The 20,017-nt window shown below is 54.7% G+C and overlaps 1 protein-coding gene across 2 annotated transcripts in view; it reads left to right on the top strand.

Moving 5' to 3' along the window:
- Positions 1–20,017, top strand: part of LOC148087314 (alpha-1,6-mannosylglycoprotein 6-beta-N-acetylglucosaminyltransferase B-like) — an 88,372-nt gene that overhangs the window by 62,080 nt on the left and 6,275 nt on the right. For both annotated transcript variants that reach the window (XM_087786866.1, XM_087786874.1), the window contains one exon: positions 11,281–11,427. In XM_087786866.1, the coding sequence (XP_087642992.1) occupies positions 11,281–11,427 (147 nt within the window). The remainder of the gene's footprint in view (positions 1–11,280; positions 11,428–20,017) is intronic.

The raw sequence follows: 20,017 nt of genomic DNA on the forward strand, positions 1-20,017 counted from the left end.
CCCGACAGTTAAACCCGTGACTCCCTGACAGTTAAACCCGTGACTCCCTGACAGTTAAACCCGTGACTCCCCGACAGTTAAACCCGTGACTCCCCGACAGTTAAACCCGTGACTCCCTGACAGTTAAACCCGTGACTCCCCGACAGTTAAACCCGTGACTCCCTGACAGTTAAACCCGTGACTCCCCGACAGTTAAACCCGTGACTCCCCGACAGTTAAACCCGTGACTCCCCGACAGTTAAACCCGTGACTCCCCGACAGTTAAACCCGTGACTCCCCGACAGTTAAACCCGTGACTCCCTGACAGTTAAACCCGTGACTCCCCGACAGTTAAACCCGTGACTCCCTGACAGTTAAACCCGTGACTCCCCGACAGTTAAACCCGTGACTCCCTGACAGTTAAACCCGTGACTCCCTGACAGTTAAACCCGTGACTCCCTGACAGTTAAACCCGTGACTCCCCGACAGTTAAACCCGTGACTCGCCGACAGTTAAACCCGTGACTCCCTGACAGTTAAACCCGTGACTCCCCGACAGTTAAACCCGTGACTCCCCGACAGTTAAACCCGTGACTCCCCGACAGTTAAACCCGTGACTCCCTGACAGTTAAACCCGTGACTCCCCGACAGTTAAACCCGTGACTCCCTGACAGTTAAACCCGTGACTCCCTGACAGTTAAACCCGTGACTCCCCGACAGTTAAACCCGTGACTCCCCGACAGTTAAACCCGTGACTCCCTGACAGTTAAACCCGTGACTCCCCGACAGTTAAACCCGTGACTCCCTGACAGTTAAACCCGTGACTCCCCGACAGTTAAACCCGTGACTCCCCGACAGTTAAACCCGTGACTCCCCGACAGTTAAACCCGTGACTCCCTGACAGTTAAACCCGTGACTCCCCGACAGTTAAACCCGTGACTCCCCGACAGTTAAACCCGTGACTCCCTGACAGTTAAACCCGTGACTCCCTGACAGTTAAACCCGTGACTCCCCGACAGTTAAACCCGTGACTCCCCGACAGTTAAACCCGTGACTCCCTGACAGTTAAACCCGTGACTCCCTGACAGTTAAACCCGTGACTCCCTGACAGTTAAACCCGTGACTCCCTGACAGTTAAACCCGTGACTCCCTGACAGTTAAACCCGTGACTCCCTGACAGTTAAACCCGTGACTCCCCGACAGTTAAACCCGTGACTCCCCGACAGTTAAACCCGTGACTCCCCGACAGTTAAACCCGTGACTCCCCGACAGTTAAACCCGTGACTCCCCGACAGTTAAACCCGTGACTCCCCGACAGTTATACCCGTGACTCCCCGACAGTTAAACCCGTGACTCCCCGACAGTTAAACCCGTGACTCCCCGACAGTTAAACCCGTGACTCCCCGACAGTTAAACCCGTGACTCCCCGACAGTTAAACCCGTGACTCCCCGACAGTTAAACCCGTGACTCCCTGACAGTTAAACCCGTGACTCCCCGACAGTTAAACCCGTGACTCCCCGACAGTTAAACCCGTGACTCCCCGACAGTTAAACCCGTGACTCCCCGACAGTTAAACCCGTGACTCCCCGACAGTTAAACCCGTGACTCCCCGACAGTTAAACCCGTGACTCCCTGACAGTTAAACCCGTGACTCCCCGACAGTTAAACCCGTGAATCCCTGACAGTTAAACCCGTGACTCCCTGAAAGTTAAACCCGTTACTCCCCGACAGTTAAACCCGTGACTCCCCGACAGTTAAACCCGTGACTCCCTGACAGTTAAACCCGTGACTCCCTGACAGTTAAACCCGTGACTCCCTGACAGTTAAACCTGTGACTCCCTGACAGTTAAACCTGTGACTCCCCGACAGTTAAACCCGTGACTCCCCGACAGTTAAACCCATGACTCCCTGACAGTTAAACCCGTGACTCCCCGACAGTTAAACCCGTGACTCCCCGACAGTTAAACCCGTGACTCCCTGACAGTTAAACCCGTGACTCCCTGACAGTTAAACCCGTGACTCCCCGACAGTTAAACCCGTGACTCCCTGACAGTTAAACCCGTGACTCCCTGACAGTTAAACCCGTGACTCTCCGACAGTTAAACCCGTGACTCCCTGACAGTTAAACCCGTGACTCCCCGACAGTTAAACCCGTGACTCCCCGACAGTTAAACCCGTGACTCCCTGACAGTTAAACCCGTGACTCCCTGACAGTTAAACCCGTGACTCCCCGACAGTTAAACCCGTGACTCCCCGACAGTTAAACCCGTGACTCCCTGACAGTTAAACCCGTGACTCCCCGACAGTTAAACCCGTGACTCCCTGACAGTTAAACCCGTGACTCCCCGACAGTTAAACCCGTGACTCCCCGACAGTTAAACCCGTGACTCCCCGACAGTTAAACCCGTGACTCCCCGACAGTTAAACCCGTGACTCCCCGACAGTTAAACCCGTGACTCCCCGACAGTTAAACCCGTGACTCCCTGACAGTTAAACCCGTGACTCCCCGACAGTTAAACCCGTGACTCCCTGACAGTTAAACCCGTGACTCCCCGACAGTTAAACCCGTGACTCCCTGACAGTTAAACCCGTGACTCCCTGACAGTTAAACCCGTGACTCCCTGACAGTTAAACCCGTGACTCCCTGACAGTTAAACCCGTGACTCCCCGACAGTTAAACCCGTGACTCCCTGACAGTTAAACCCGTGACTCCCTGACAGTTAAACCCGTTACTCCCCGACAGTTAAACCCGTGACTCCCCGACAGTTAAACCCGTTACTCCCCGACAGTTAAACCCGTGACTCCCCGACAGTTAAACCCGTGACTCCCCGACAGTTAAACCCGTGACTCCCCGACAGTTAAACCCGTGACTCCCCGACAGTTAAACCCGTGACTCCCTGACAGTTAAACCCGTGACTCCCCGACAGTTAAACCCGTGACTCCCTGACAGTTAAACCCGTGACTCCCCGACAGTTAAACCCGTGACTCCCCGACAGTTAAACCCGTGACTCCCCGACAGTTAAACCCGTGACTCCCCGACAGTTAAACCCGTGACTCGCCGACAGTTAAACCCGTGACTCCCTGACAGTTAAACCCGTGACTCCCTGACAGTTAAACCCGTGACTCCCCGACAGTTAAACCCGTGACTCCCCGACAGTTAAACCCGTGACTCCCCGACAGTTAAACCCGTGACTCCCCGACAGTTAAACCCGTGACTCCCCGACAGTTAAACCCGTGACTCCCCGACAGTTAAACCCGTGACTCCCTGACAGTTAAACCCGTGACTCCCCGACAGTTAAACCCGTGACTCCCTGACAGTTAAACCCGTGACTCCCCGACAGTTAAACCCGTGACTCCCCGACAGTTAAACCCGTGACTCCCTGACAGTTAAACCCGTGACTCCCCGACAGTTAAACCCGTGACTCCCCGACAGTTAAACCCGTGACTCCCTGACAGTTAAACCCGTGACTCCCTGACAGTTAAACCCGTGACTCCCCGACAGTTAAACCCGTGACTCCCTGACAGTTAAACCCGTGACTCCCCGACAGTTAAACCCGTTACTCCCCGACAGTTAAACCCGTGACTCCCCGACAGTTAAACCCGTTACTCCCCGACAGTTAAACCCGTGACTCCCCGACAGTTAAACCCGTGACTCCCTGACAGTTAAACCCGTGACTCCCCGACAGTTAAACCCGTGACTCCCCGACAGTTAAACCCGTGACTCCCTGACAGTTAAACCCGTGACTCCCTGACAGTTAAACCCGTGACTCCCCGACAGTTAAACCCGTGACTCCCTGACAGTTAAACCCGTGACTCCCTGACAGTTAAACCCGTGACTCCCCGACAGTTAAACCCGTGACTCCCTGACAGTTAAACCCGTGACTCCCCGACAGTTAAACCCGTGACTCCCTGACAGTTAAACCCGTGACTCCCCGACAGTTAAACCCGTGACTCCCTGACAGTTAAACCCGTGACTCCCTGACAGTTAAACCCGTGACTCCCTGACAGTTAAACCCGTGACTCCCTGACAGTTAAACCCGTGACTCCCCGACAGTTAAACCCGTGACTCCCTGACAGTTAAACCCGTGACTCCCTGACAGTTAAACCCGTTACTCCCCGACAGTTAAACCCGTGACTCCCCGACAGTTAAACCCGTTACTCCCCGACAGTTAAACCCGTGACTCCCCGACAGTTAAACCCGTGACTCCCCGACAGTTAAACCCGTGACTCCCCGACAGTTAAACCCGTGACTCCCCGACAGTTAAACCCGTGACTCCCTGACAGTTAAACCCGTGACTCCCCGACAGTTAAACCCGTGACTCCCTGACAGTTAAACCCGTGACTCCCCGACAGTTAAACCCGTGACTCCCCGACAGTTAAACCCGTGACTCCCCGACAGTTAAACCCGTGACTCCCCGACAGTTAAACCCGTGACTCGCCGACAGTTAAACCCGTGACTCCCTGACAGTTAAACCCGTGACTCCCTGACAGTTAAACCCGTGACTCCCCGACAGTTAAACCCGTGACTCCCCGACAGTTAAACCCGTGACTCCCTGACAGTTAAACCCGTGACTCCCCGACAGTTAAACCCGTGACTCCCCGACAGTTAAACCCGTGACTCCCTGACAGTTAAACCCGTGACTCCCTGACAGTTAAACCCGTGACTCCCCGACAGTTAAACCCGTGACTCCCTGACAGTTAAACCCGTGACTCCCCGACAGTTAAACCCGTTACTCCCCGACAGTTAAACCCGTGACTCCCCGACAGTTAAACCCGTTACTCCCCGACAGTTAAACCCGTGACTCCCCGACAGTTAAACCCGTGACTCCCTGACAGTTAAACCCGTGACTCCCCGACAGTTAAACCCGTGACTCCCCGACAGTTAAACCCGTGACTCCCCGACAGTTAAACCCGTGACTCCCCGACAGTTAAACCCGTGACTCCCCGACAGTTAAACCCGTGACTCCCCGACAGTTAAACCCGTGACTCCCCGACAGTTAAACCCGTGACTCCCTGACAGTTAAACCCGTGACTCCCCGACAGTTAAACCCGTGACTCCCCGACAGTTAAACCCGTGACTCCCTGACAGTTAAACCCGTGACTCCCTGACAGTTAAACCCGTGACTCCCCGACAGTTAAACCCGTGACTCCCTGACAGTTAAACCCGTGACTCCCCGACAGTTAAACCCGTGACTCCCCGACAGTTAAACCCGTGACTCCCCGACAGTTAAACCCGTTACTCCCCGACAGTTAAACCCGTGACTCCCTGACAGTTAAACCCGTGACTCCCCCACAGTTAAACCCGTGACTCCCCGACAGTTAAACCCGTGACTCCCTGACAGTTAAACCCGTGACTCCCCGACAGTTAAACCCGTGACTCCCCGACAGTTAAACCCGTGACTCCCCGACAGTTAAACCCGTGACTCCCCGACAGTTAAACCCGTGACTCCCTGACAGTTAAACCCGTGACTCCCTGACAGTTAAACCCGTGACTCCCCGACAGTTAAACCCGTGACTACCCGACAGTTAAACCCGTGACTCCCTGACAGTTAAACCCGTGACTCCCCGACAGTTAAACCCATGACTCCCCGACAGTTAAACCCGTGACTCCCCGACAGTTAAACCCGTGACTCCCCGACAGTTAAACCCGTGACTCCCTGACAGTTAAACCCGTGACTCCCTGACAGTTAAACCCGTGACTCCCCGACAGTTAAACCCGTGACTCCCTGACAGTTAAACCCGTGACTCCCCGACAGTTAAACCCGTGACTCCCCGACAGTTAAACCCGTGACTCCCTGACAGTTAAACCCGTGACTCCCCGACAGTTAAACCCGTGACTCCCCGACAGTTAAACCCGTGACTCCCCGACAGTTAAACCCGTGACTCCCTGACAGTTAAACCCGTGACTCCCCGACAGTTAAACCCGTGACTCCCCGACAGTTAAACCCGTGACTCCCTGACAGTTAAACCCGTGACTCCCCGACAGTTAAACCCGTGACTCCCCGACAGTTAAACCCGTGACTCCCCGACAGTTAAACCCGTGACTCCCCGACAGTTAAACCCGTGACTCCCCGACAGTTAAACCCGTGACTCCCCGACAGTTAAACCCGTGACTCCCCGACAGTTAAACCCGTGACTCCCCGACAGTTAAACCCGTGACTCCCTGACAGTTAAACCCGTGACTCCCCGACAGTTAAACCCGTGACTCCCTGACAGTTAAACCCGTGACTCCCCGACAGTTAAACCCGTGACTCCCCGACAGTTAAACCCGTGACTCCCTGACAGTTAAACCCGTGACTCCCCGACAGTTAAACCCGTGACTCCCTGACAGTTAAACCCGTGACTCCCTGACAGTTAAACCCGTGACTCCCCGACAGTTAAACCCGTGACTCCCTGACAGTTAAACCCGTGACTCCCTGACAGTTAAACCCGTTACTCCCCGACAGTTAAACCCGTGACTCCCCGACAGTTAAACCCGTTACTCCCCGACAGTTAAACCCGTGACTCCCCGACAGTTAAACCCGTGACTCCCTGACAGTTAAACCCGTGACTCCCTGACAGTTAAACCTGTGACTCCCCGACAGTTAAACCCGTGACTCCCCGACAGTTAAACCCGTGACTCCCCGACAGTTAAACCCGTGACTCCCCGACAGTTAAACCCGTGACTCCCCGACAGTTAAACCCGTGACTCCCCGACAGTTAAACCCGTTACTCCCCGACAGTTAAACCCGTGACTCCCCGACAGTTAAACCCGTTACTCCCCGACAGTTAAACCCGTGACTCCCCGACAGTTAAACCCGTGACTCCCTGACAGTTAAACCCGTGACTCCCCGACAGTTAAACCCGTGACTCCCCGACAGTTAAACCCGTGACTCCCCGACAGTTAAACCCGTGACTCCCCGACAGTTAAACCCGTGACTCCCCGACAGTTAAACCCGTGACTCCCCGACAGTTAAACCCGTGACTCCCTGACAGTTAAACCCGTGACTCCCCGACAGTTAAACCCGTGACTCCCCGACAGTTAAACCCGTGACTCCCTGACAGTTAAACCCGTGACTCCCTGACAGTTAAACCCGTGACTCCCCGACAGTTAAACCCGTGACTCCCTGACAGTTAAACCCGTGACTCCCCGACAGTTAAACCCGTGACTCCCCGACAGTTAAACCCGTGACTCCCCGACAGTTAAACCCGTTACTCCCCGACAGTTAAACCCGTGACTCCCTGACAGTTAAACCCGTGACTCCCCCACAGTTAAACCCGTGACTCCCCGACAGTTAAACCCGTGACTCCCTGACAGTTAAACCCGTGACTCCCCGACAGTTAAACCCGTGACTCCCCGACAGTTAAACCCGTGACTCCCCGACAGTTAAACCCGTGACTCCCCGACAGTTAAACCCGTGACTCCCTGACAGTTAAACCCGTGACTCCCTGACAGTTAAACCCGTGACTCCCCGACAGTTAAACCCGTGACTACCCGACAGTTAAACCCGTGACTCCCTGACAGTTAAACCCGTGACTCCCCGACAGTTAAACCCATGACTCCCCGACAGTTAAACCCGTGACTCCCCGACAGTTAAACCCGTGACTCCCCGACAGTTAAACCCGTGACTCCCTGACAGTTAAACCCGTGACTCCCTGACAGTTAAACCCGTGACTCCCCGACAGTTAAACCCGTGACTCCCTGACAGTTAAACCCGTGACTCCCCGACAGTTAAACCCGTGACTCCCCGACAGTTAAACCCGTGACTCCCTGACAGTTAAACCCGTGACTCCCCGACAGTTAAACCCGTGACTCCCCGACAGTTAAACCCGTGACTCCCCGACAGTTAAACCCGTGACTCCCTGACAGTTAAACCCGTGACTCCCCGACAGTTAAACCCGTGACTCCCCGACAGTTAAACCCGTGACTCCCTGACAGTTAAACCCGTGACTCCCCGACAGTTAAACCCGTGACTCCCCGACAGTTAAACCCGTGACTCCCCGACAGTTAAACCCGTGACTCCCCGACAGTTAAACCCGTGACTCCCCGACAGTTAAACCCGTGACTCCCCGACAGTTAAACCCGTGACTCCCCGACAGTTAAACCCGTGACTCCCCGACAGTTAAACCCGTGACTCCCTGACAGTTAAACCCGTGACTCCCCGACAGTTAAACCCGTGACTCCCTGACAGTTAAACCCGTGACTCCCCGACAGTTAAACCCGTGACTCCCCGACAGTTAAACCCGTGACTCCCTGACAGTTAAACCCGTGACTCCCCGACAGTTAAACCCGTGACTCCCTGACAGTTAAACCCGTGACTCCCCTGACAGTTAAACCCGTGACTCCCCGACAGTTAAACCCGTGACTCCCTGACAGTTAAACCCGTGACTCCCTGACAGTTAAACCCGTTACTCCCCGACAGTTAAACCCGTGACTCCCCGACAGTTAAACCCGTTACTCCCCGACAGTTAAACCCGTGACTCCCCGACAGTTAAACCCGTGACTCCCTGACAGTTAAACCCGTGACTCCCTGACAGTTAAACCTGTGACTCCCCGACAGTTAAACCCGTGACTCCCCGACAGTTAAACCCGTGACTCCCCGACAGTTAAACCCGTGACTCCCCGACAGTTAAACCCGTGACTCCCCGACAGTTAAACCCGTGACTCCCCGACAGTTAAACCCGTGACTCCCTGACAGTTAAACCCGTGACTCCCCGACAGTTAAACCCGTGACTCCCTGACAGTTAAACCCGTGACTCCCCGACAGTTAAACCCGTGACTCCCCGACAGTTAAACCCGTGACTCCCTGACAGTTAAACCCGTGACTCCCCGACAGTTAAACCCGTGACTCCCCGACAGTTAAACCCGTGACTCCCTGACAGTTAAACCCGTGACTCCCCTGACAGTTAAACCCGTGACTCCCCGACAGTTAAACCCGTGACTCCCTGACAGTTAAACCCGTGACTCCCCGACAGTTAAACCCGTTACTCCCCGACAGTTAAACCCGTGACTCCCCGACAGTTAAACCCGTTACTCCCCGACAGTTAAACCCGTGACTCCCCGACAGTTAAACCCGTGACTCCCTGACAGTTAAACCCGTGACTCCCCGACAGTTAAACCCGTGACTCCCCGACAGTTAAACCCGTGACTCCCCGACAGTTAAACCTGTGACTCCCCGACAGTTAAACCCGTGACTCCCCGACAGTTAAACCCGTGACTCCCCGACAGTTAAACCCGTGACTCCCCGACAGTTAAACCCGTGACTCCCTGACAGTTAAACCCGTGACTCCCCGACAGTTAAACCCGTGACTCCCCGACAGTTAAACCCGTGACTCCCTGACAGTTAAACCCGTGACTCCCTGACAGTTAAACCCGTGACTCCCCGACAGTTAAACCCGTGACTCCCTGACAGTTAAACCCGTGACTCCCCGACAGTTAAACCCGTGACTCCCCGACAGTTAAACCCGTGACTCCCCGACAGTTAAACCCGTTACTCCCCGACAGTTAAACCCGTGACTCCCTGACAGTTAAACCCGTGACTCCCCCACAGTTAAACCCGTGACTCCCCGACAGTTAAACCCGTGACTCCCTGACAGTTAAACCCGTGACTCCCCGACAGTTAAACCCGTGACTCCCCGACAGTTAAACCCGTGACTCCCCGACAGTTAAACCCGTGACTCCCCGACAGTTAAACCCGTGACTCCCCGACAGTTAAACCCGTGACTCCCCGACAGTTAAACCCGTGACTCCCTGACAGTTAAACCCGTGACTCCCCGACAGTTAAACCCGTGACTCCCCGACAGTTAAACCCGTGACTCCCTGACAGTTAAACCCGTGACTCCCCGACAGTTAAACCCGTGACTCCCCCACAGTTAAACCCGTGACTCCCTGACAGTTAAACCCGTGACTCCCTGACAGTTAAACCCGTGACTCCCCGACAGTTAAACCCGTGACTCCCTGACAGTTAAACCCGTGACTCCCCGACAGTTAAACCCGTTACTCCCCGACAGTTAAACCCGTGACTCCCCGACAGTTAAACCCGTTACTCCCCGACAGTTAAACCCGTGACTCCCCGACAGTTAAACCCGTGACTCCCTGACAGTTAAACCCGTGACTCCCCGACAGTTAAACCCGTGACTCCCCGACAGTTAAACCCGTGACTCCCCGACAGTTAAACCTGTGACTCCCCGACAGTTAAACCCGTGACTCCCCGACAGTTAAACCCGTGACTCCCCGACAGTTAAACCCGTGACTCCCCGACAGTTAAACCCGTGACTCCCTGACAGTTAAACCCGTGACTCCCCGACAGTTAAACCCGTGACTCCCCGACAGTTAAACCCGTGACTCCCTGACAGTTAAACCCGTGACTCCCTGACAGTTAAACCCGTGACTCCCCGACAGTTAAACCCGTGACTCCCTGACAGTTAAACCCGTGACTCCCCGACAGTTAAACCCGTGACTCCCCGACAGTTAAACCCGTGACTCCCCGACAGTTAAACCCGTTACTCCCCGACAGTTAAACCCGTGACTCCCTGACAGTTAAACCCGTGACTCCCCCACAGTTAAACCCGTGACTCCCCGACAGTTAAACCCGTGACTCCCTGACAGTTAAACCCGTGACTCCCCGACAGTTAAACCCGTGACTCCCCGACAGTTAAACCCGTGACTCCCCGACAGTTAAACCCGTGACTCCCCGACAGTTAAACCCGTGACTCCCTGACAGTTAAACCCGTGACTCCCTGACAGTTAAACCCGTGACTCCCCGACAGTTAAACCCGTGACTCCCCGACAGTTAAACCCGTGACTCCCTGACAGTTAAACCCGTGACTCCCTGACAGTTAAACCCGTGACTCCCCGACAGTTAAACCCGTGACTCCCCGACAGTTAAACCCGTGACTCCCCGACAGTTAAACCCGTGACTCCCTGACAGTTAAACCCGTGACTCCCCGACAGTTAAACCCGTGACTCCCCGACAGTTAAACCCGTGACTCCCCGACAGTTAAACCCGTGACTCCCCGACAGTTAAACCCGTGACTCCCCGACAGTTAAACCCGTGACTCCCTGACAGTTAAACCCGTGACTCCCCGACAGTTAAACCCGTGACTCCCCGACAGTTAAACCCGTGACTCCCCGACAGTTAAACCCGTGACTCCCTGACAGTTAAACCCGTGACTCCCCGACAGTTAAACCCGTGACTCCCCGACAGTTAAACCCGTGACTCCCCGACAGTTAAACCCGTGACTCCCTGACAGTTAAACCCGTGACTCCCCGACAGTTAAACCCGTGACTCCCCGACAGTTAAACCCGTGACTCCCCCACAGCTCTTCATCGGCTTCGGGTTCCCGTACGAGGGTCCGGCGCCCCTGGAGGCCGTCGCCAACGGATGCATCTTCCTGCAGCCGCGCTTCCAGCCGCCGCACAGTTCGCTCAACCACGAGTTCTTCAGGGGAAAACCCACGTCCAGAGAGGTCAGTCCCAGCAGAACCAGCAGAACCAGCAGAACCAGCAGAACCTGCAGAACCAGCAGAACCTGACTCGTGTGTGTGGATGGTTCTGACTCGTGTGTGTTGATGGTTCTGACTCGTGTGTGTGGATGGTTCTGACCCGTGTGTGTGGATGGTTCTGACCCGTGTGTGTGGATGGTTCTGACCCGTGTGTGTGGATGGTTCTGACTCGTGTGTGTGGATGGTTCTGACTCGTGTGTGTGGATGGTTCTGACTCGTGTGTGTGGATGGTTCTGACCCGTGTGTGTGGATGGTTCTGACCCGTGTGTGTGGATGGTTCTGACCCGTGTGTGTGGATGGTTCTGACTCGTGTGTGTGGATGGTTCTGACCCGTGTGTGTGGATGGTTCTGACCCGTGTGTGTGGATGGTTCTGACCCGTGTGTGTTGATGGTTCTGACTCGTGTGTGTGGATGGTTCTGACTCGTGTGTGTGGATGGTTCTGACCCGTGTGTGGATGGTTCTGACCCGTGTGTGTGGATGGTTCTGACCCGTGTGTGGATGGTTCTGACTCGTGTGTGTGGATGGTTCTGACTCGTGTGTGTGGATGGTTCTGACCCGTGTGTGGATGGTTCTGACCCGTGTGTGTGGATGGTTCTGACTCGTGTGTGTGGATGGTTCTGACCCGTGTGTGTGGATGGTTCTGACTCGTGTGTGTGGATGGTTCTGACCCGTGTGTGGATGGTTCTGACCCGTGTGTGGATGGTTCTGACCCGTGTGTGTGGATGGTTCTGACTCGTGTGTGTGGATGGTTCTGACTCGTGTGTGTGGATGGTTCTGACCCGTGTGTGTGGATGGTTCTGACCCGTGTGTGTGGATGGTTCTGACTCGTGTGTGTGGATGGTTCTGACTCGTGTGTGTGGATGGTTCTGACTCGTGTGTGTGGATGGTTCTGACCCGTGTGTGTTGATGGTTCTGACTCGTGTGTGTGGATGGTTCTGACCCGTGTGTGGATGGTTCTGACCCGTGTGTGTGGATGGTTCTGACCCGTGTGTGGATGGTTCTGACTCGTGTGTGTGGATGGTTCTGACCCGTGTGTCGATGGTTCTGACTCGTGTGTGTGGATGGTTCTGACCCGTGTGTGTGGATGGTTCTGACCCGTGTGTCGATGGTTCTGACCCGTGTGTGTGGATGGTTCTGACTCGTGTGTGTGGATGGTTCTGACCCGTGTGTGTGGATGGTTCTGACTCGTGTGTGTGGATGGTTCTGACCCGTGTGTGTGGATGGTTCTGACCCGTGTGTGTGGATGGTTCTGACCCGTGTGTGTGGATGGTTCTGACTCGTGTGTGTGGATGGTTCTGACCCGTGTGTGGATGGTTCTGACCCGTGTGTGGATGGTTCTGACCCGTGTGTGTGGATGGTTCTGACTCGTGTGTGTGGATGGTTCTGACTCGTGTGTGTGGATGGTTCTGACCCGTGTGTGTGGATGGTTCTGACCCGTGTGTGTGGATGGTTCTGACTCGTGTGTGTGGATGGTTCTGACCCGTGTGTGGATGGTTCTGACTCGTGTGTGTGGATGGTTCTGACCCGTGTGTGGATGGTTCTGACCCGTGTGTGTGGATGGTTCTGACTCGTGTGTGTGGATGGTTCTGACCCGTGTGTGGATGGTTCTGACTCGTGTGTGGATGGTTCTGACTCGTGTGTGGATGGTTCTGACTCGTGTGTGGATGGTTCTGACTCGTGTGTGGATGGTTCTGACTCGTGTGTGTGGATGGTTCTGACTCGTGTGTGTGGATGGTTCTGACTCATGTGTGGATGGTTCTGACTCGTGTGTGTGGATGGTTCTGACTCATGTGTGGATGGTTCTGACTCGTGTGTGTGGATGGTTCTGACTCGTGTGTGTGGATGGTTCTGACTCGTGTGTGTGGATGGTTCTGACCCGTGTGTGGATGGTTCTGACTCGTGTGTGTGGATGGTTCTGACTCGTGTGTGGATGGTTCTGACTCGTGTGTGTGGATGGTTCTGACTCGTGTGTGGATGGTTCTGACTCGTGTGTGTGGATGGTTCTGACTCGTGTGTGTGGATGGTTCTGACTCATGTGTGGATGGTTCTGACTCGTGTGTGTGGATGGTTCTGACTCATGTGTGGATGGTTCTGACTCGTGTGTGTGGATGGTTCTGACTCGTGTGTGTGGATGGTTCTGACTCGTGTGTGTGGATGGTTCTGACTCGTGTGTGGATGGTTCTGACTCGTGTGTGTGGATGGTTCTGACCCGTGTGTGGATGGTTCTGACTCGTGTGTGTGGATGGTTCTGACTCGTGTGTGGATGGTTCTGACTCGTGTGTGTGGATGGTTCTGACTCGTGTGTGGATGGTTCTGACCCGTGTGTGTGGATGGTTCTGACCCGTGTGTGGATGGTTCTGACTCGTGTGTGTGGATGGTTCTGACTCGTGTGTGTGGATGGTTCTGACCCGTGTGTGTGGATGGTTCTGACTCGTGTGTGTGGATGGTTCTGACTCGTGTGTGGATGGTTCTGACTCGTGTGTGTTGATGGTTCTGACCCGTGTGTGGATGGTTCTGACCCGTGTGTGGATGGTTCTGACTCGTGTGTGGATGGTTCTGACTCGTGTGTGTGGATGGTTCTGACCCGTGTGTGGATGGTTCTGACCCGTGTGTGGATGGTTCTGACTCGTGTGTGTGGATGGTTCTGACCCGTGTGTGGATGGTTCTGACTCGTGTGTGTTGATGGTTCTGACCCGTGTGTGGATGGTTCTGACCCGTGTGTGGATGGTTCTGACTCGTGTGTGGATGGTTCTGACTCGTGTGTGTTGATGGTTCTGACCCGTGTGTGGATGGTTCTGACCCGTGTGTGGATGGTTCTGACTCGTGTGTGGATGGTTCTGACTCGTGTGTGTGGATGGTTCTGACCCGTGTGTGTGGATGGTTCTGACCCGTGTGTGGATGGTTCTGACCCGTGTGTGGATGGTTCTGACTCGTGTGTGTGGATGGTTCTGACCCGTGTGTGGATGGTTCTGACCCGTGTGTGGATGGTTCTGACTCGTGTGTGTGGATGGTTCTGACTCGTGTGTGTGGATGGTTCTGACCCGTGTGTGGATGGTTCTGACTCGTGTGTGTGGATGGTTCTGACTCGTGTGTGTGGATGGTTCTGACCCGTGTGTGGATGGTTCTGACTCGTGTGTGTGGATGGTTCTGACCCGTGTGTGTGGATGGTTCTGACCCGTGTGTGGATGGTTCTGACCCGTGTGTGGATGGTTCTGACTCGTGTGTGTGGATGGTTCTGACCCGTGTGTGGATGGTTCTGACCCGTGTGTGGATGGTTCTGACTCGTGTGTGTGGATGGTTCTGACTCGTGTGTGTGGATGGTTCTGACCCGTGTGTGGATGGTTCTGACTCGTGTGTGTGGATGGTTCTGACTCGTGTGTGTGGATGGTTCTGACCCGTGTGTGGATGGTTCTGACTCGTGTGTGTGGATGGTTCTGACTCGTGTGTGTGGATGGTTCTGACCCGTGTGTGTGGATGGTTCTGACCCGTGTGTGTGGATGGTTCTGACCCGTGTGTGTGGATGGTTCTGACCCGTGTGTGGATGGTTCTGACTCGTGTGTGGATGGTTCTGACTCGTGTGTGGATGGTTCTGACCCGTGTGTGTGGATGGTTCTGACCCGTGTGTGTGGATGGTTCTGACCCGTGTGTGTGGATGGTTCTGACCCGTGTGTGGATGGTTCTGACCCGTGTGTGTGGATGGTTCTGACCCGTGTGTGTGGATGGTTCTGACCCGTGTGTGTGGATGGTTCTGACCCGTGTGTGGATGGTTCTGACTCGTGTGTGGATGGTTCTGACTCGTGTGTGGATGGTTCTGACCCGTGTGTGTGGATGGTTCTGACCCGTGTGTGGATGGTTCTGACTCGTGTGTGGATGGTTCTGACCCGTGTGTGGATGGTTCTGACCCGTGTGTGGATGGTTCTGACCCGTGTGTGGATGGTTCTGACTCGTGTGTGGATGGTTCTGACCCGTGTGTGTGGATGGTTCTGACCCGTGTGTGGATGGTTCTGACCTGTGTGTGGATGGTTCTGACCCGTGTGTGGATGGTTCTGACCCGTGTGTGGATGGTTCTGACCCGTGTGTGGATGGTTCTGACCCGTGTGTGGATGGTTCTGACCCGTGTGTGTGGATGGTTCTGACCCGTGTGTGTGGATGGTTCTGACCCGTGTGTGTGGATGGTTCTGACCCGTGTGTGTGGATGGTTCTGACCCGTGTGTGTGGATGGTTCTGACCCGTGTGTGGATGGTTCTGACCCGTGTGTGGATGGTTCTGACCCGTGTGTGTGGATGGTTCTGACCCGTGTGTGGATGGTTCTGACTCGTGTGTGTGGATGGTTCTGACTCGTGTGTGTGGATGGTTCTGACCCGTGTGTGGATGGTTCTGACTCGTGTGTGGATGGTTCTGACTCGTGTGTGGATGGTTCTGACTCGTGTGTGTGGATGGTTCTGACCCGTGTGTGTGGATGGTTCTGACCCGTGTGTGGATGGTTCTGACCCGTGTGTGGATGGTTCTGACTCGTGTGTGTGGATGGTTCTGACTCGTGTGTGTGGATGGTTCTGACCCGTGTGTGTGGATGGTTCTGACTCGTGTGTGTGGATGGTTCTGACTCGTGTGTGTGGATGGTTCTGACCCGTGTGTGTGGATGGTTCTGACCCGGTGTGTGGATGGTTCTGACCCGTGTGTGGATGGTTCTGACTCGTGTGTGGATGGTTCTGACTCGGTGTGTGATGGTTCTGACCCGTGTGTGTGGATGGTTCTGACCCGTGTGTGTGGATGGTTCTGACCCGTGTGTGGATGGTTCTGACCCGTGTGTGTGGATGGTTCTGACCCGTGTGTGTGGATGGTTCTGACCCGTGTGTGGATGGTTCTGACCCGTGTGTGTGGATGGTTCTGACCCGTGTGTGGATGGTTCTGACTCGTGTGTGTGGATGGTTCTGACCCGTGTGTGTGGATGGTTCTGACCCGTGTGTGTGGATGGTTCTGACTCGTGTGTGGATGGTTCTGACCCGTGTGTGTGGATGGTTCTGACCCGTGTGTGGATGGTTCTGACCCGTGTGTGTGGATGGTTCTGACCCGTGTGTGTGGATGGTTCTGACCCGTGTGTGTGGATGGTTCTGACCCGTGTGTGGATGGTTCTGACTCGTGTGTGTGGATGGTTCTGACTCGTGTGTGGATGGTTCTGACCCGTGTGTGTGGATGGTTCTGACCCGTGTGTGGATGGTTCTGACTCGTGTGTGGATGGTTCTGACCCGTGTGTGGATGGTTCTGACCCGTGTGTGGATGGTTCTGACTCGTGTGTGGATGGTTCTGACTCGTGTGTGGATGGTTCTGACCCGTGTGTGTGGATGGTTCTGACTCGTGTGTGGATGGTTCTGACCCGTGTGTGTGGATGGTTCTGACCCGTGTGTGGATGGTTCTGACCCGTGTGTTGATGGTTCTGACCCGTGTGTGGATGGTTCTGACCCGTGTGTGGATGGTTCTGACCCGTGTGTGGATGGTTCTGACTCGTGTGTGTGGATGGTTCTGACTCGTGTGTGTGGATGGTTCTGACCCGTGTGTGGATGGTTCTGACCCGTGTGTGTGGATGGTTCTGACTCGTGTGTGTGGATGGTTCTGACCCGTGTGTGGATGGTTCTGACCCGTGTGTGGATGGTTCTGACCCGTGTGTGGATGGTTCTGACCCGTGTGTGGATGGTTCTGACCCGTGTGTGGATGGTTCTGACTCGTGTGTGTGGATGGTTCTGACCCGTGTGTGGATGGTTCTGACCCGTGTGTGTGGATGGTTCTGACCCGTGTGTGGATGGTTCTGACTCGTGTATGTGGATGGTTCTGACCCGTGTGTGGATGGTTCTGACCCGTGTGTGGATGGTTCTGACCCGTGTGTGGATGGTTCTGACCCGTGTGTGGATGGTTCTGACCCGTGTGTTGATGGTTCTGACTCGTGTGTGGATGGTTCTGACCCGTGTGTTGATGGTTCTGACCCGTGTGTGGATGGTTCTGACCCGTGTGTTGATGGTTCTGACTCGTGTGTGGATGGTTCTGACCCGTGTGTGGATGGTTCTGACCCGTGTGTTGATGGTTCTGACTCGTGTGTGGATGGTTCTGACCCGTGTGTGGATGGTTCTGACCCGTGTGTGGATGGTTCTGACTCGTGTGTTGATGGTTCTGACTCGTGTGTGGATGGTTCTGACCCGTGTGTGGATGGTTCTGACCCGTGTGTGTGGATGGTTCTGACCCGTGTGTGTTGATGGTTCTGACTCGTGTGTGTGGATGGTTCTGACTCGTGTGTGTGGATGGTTCTGACCCGTGTGTGTGGATGGTTCTGACCCGTGTGTGTGGATGGTTCTGACTCGTGTGTTGATGGTTCTGACTCGTGTGTGTGGATGGTTCTGACCCGTGTGTGGATGGTTCTGACCCGTGTGTGTGGATGGTTCTGACCCGTGTGTGGATGGTTCTGACTCGTGTGTGTGGATGGTTCTGACCCGTGTGTCGATGGTTCTGACTCGTGTGTGTGGATGGTTCTGACCCGTGTGTGTGGATGGTTCTGACCCGTGTGTCGGATGGTTCTGACCCGTGTGTGTGGATGGTTCTGACTCGTGTGTGTGGATGGTTCTGACCCGTGTGTGTGGATGGTTCTGACTCGTGTGTGTGGATGGTTCTGACCCGTGTGTGTGGATGGTTCTGACCCGTGTGTGTGGATGGTTCTGACCCGTGTGTGTGGATGGTTCTGACTCGTGTGTGTGGATGGTTCTGACCCGTGTGTGGATGGTTCTGACCCGTGTGTGGATGGTTCTGACCCGTGTGTGTGGATGGTTCTGACTCGTGTGTGTGGATGGTTCTGACTCGTGTGTGTGGATGGTTCTGACCCGTGTGTGTGGATGGTTCTGACCCGTGTGTGTGGATGGTTCTGACTCGTGTGTGTGGATGGTTCTGACTCGTGTGTGTGGATGGTTCTGACTCGTGTGTGTGGATGGTTCTGACCCGTGTGTGTGGATGGTTCTGACTCGTGTGTGTGGATGGTTCTGACCCGTGTGTGGATGGTTCTGACCCGTGTGTGTGGATGGTTCTGACCCGTGTGTGGATGGTTCTGACTCGTGTGTGTGGATGGTTCTGACTCGTGTGTGTGGATGGTTCTGACCCGTGTGTGGATGGTTCTGACCCGTGTGTGTGGATGGTTCTGACTCGTGTGTGTGGATGGTTCTGACTCGTGTGTGGATGGTTCTGACCCGTGTGTGGATGGTTCTGACTCGTGTGTGTGGATGGTTCTGACTCGTGTGTGGATGGTTCTGACCCGTGTGTGGATGGTTCTGACCCGTGTGTGGATGGTTCTGACTCGTGTGTGGATGGTTCTGACTCGTGTGTGGATGGTTCTGACTCGTGTGTGGATGGTTCTGACTCGTGTGTGGATGGTTCTGACTCGTGTGTGTGGATGGTTCTGACTCGTGTGTGTGGATGGTTCTGACTCATGTGTGGATGGTTCTGACTCGTGTGTGTGGATGGTTCTGACTCGTGTGTGTGGATGGTTCTGACTCGTGTGTGTGGATGGTTCTGACTCGTGTGTGGATGGTTCTGACTCGTGTGTGTGGATGGTTCTGACCCGTGTGTGGATGGTTCTGACTCGTGTGTGTGGATGGTTCTGACTCGTGTGTGGATGGTTCTGACTCGTGTGTGTGGATGGTTCTGACTCGTGTGTGGATGGTTCTGACTCGTGTGTGGATGGTTCTGACTCGTGTGTGTGGATGGTTCTGACTCGTGTGTGGATGGTTCTGACTCGTGTGTGTGGATGGTTCTGACCCGTGTGTGGATGGTTCTGACTCGTGTGTGTGGATGGTTCTGACTCGTGTGTGGATGGTTCTGACTCGTGTGTGTGGATGGTTCTGACTCGTGTGTGGATGGTTCTGACTCGTGTGTGGATGGTTCTGACTCGTGTGTGTGGATGGTTCTGACTCGTGTGTGGATGGTTCTGACTCGTGTGTGTCGATGGTTCTGACTCGTGTGTGTGGATGGTTCTGACTCGTGTGTGTGGATGGTTCTGACCCGTGTGTGGATGGTTCTGACTCGTGTGTGGATGGTTCTGACTCGTGTGTGTGGATGGTTCTGACTCGTGTGTGTGGATGGTTCTGACCCGTGTGTGTGGATGGTTCTGACCCGTGTGTGGATGGTTCTGACCCGTGTGTGTGGATGGTTCTGACTCGTGTGTGTGGATGGTTCTGACCCGTGTGTGGATGGTTCTGACTCGTGTGTGTGGATGGTTCTGACCCGTGTGTGGATGGTTCTGACCCGTGTGTGTGGATGGTTCTGACCCGTGTGTGGATGGTTCTGACCCGTGTGTGTGGATGGTTCTGACCCGTGTGTGTGGATGGTTCTGACCCGTGTGTGGATGGTTCTGACCCGTGTGTGTGGATGGTTCTGACCCGTGTGTGTGGATGGTTCTGACCCGTGTGTGTGGATGGTTCTGACCCGTGTGTGGATGGTTCTGACTCGTGTGTGGATGGTTCTGACTCGTGTGTGGATGGTTCTGACCCGTGTGTGGATGGTTCTGACCCGTGTGTGGAT

Source organism: Callionymus lyra, chromosome 1, assembly GCF_982586985.1.
Source record: "Callionymus lyra chromosome 1, fCalLyr1.hap1.1, whole genome shotgun sequence".
Taxonomy (NCBI): Eukaryota; Metazoa; Chordata; class Actinopteri; order Syngnathiformes; family Callionymidae; genus Callionymus; species Callionymus lyra.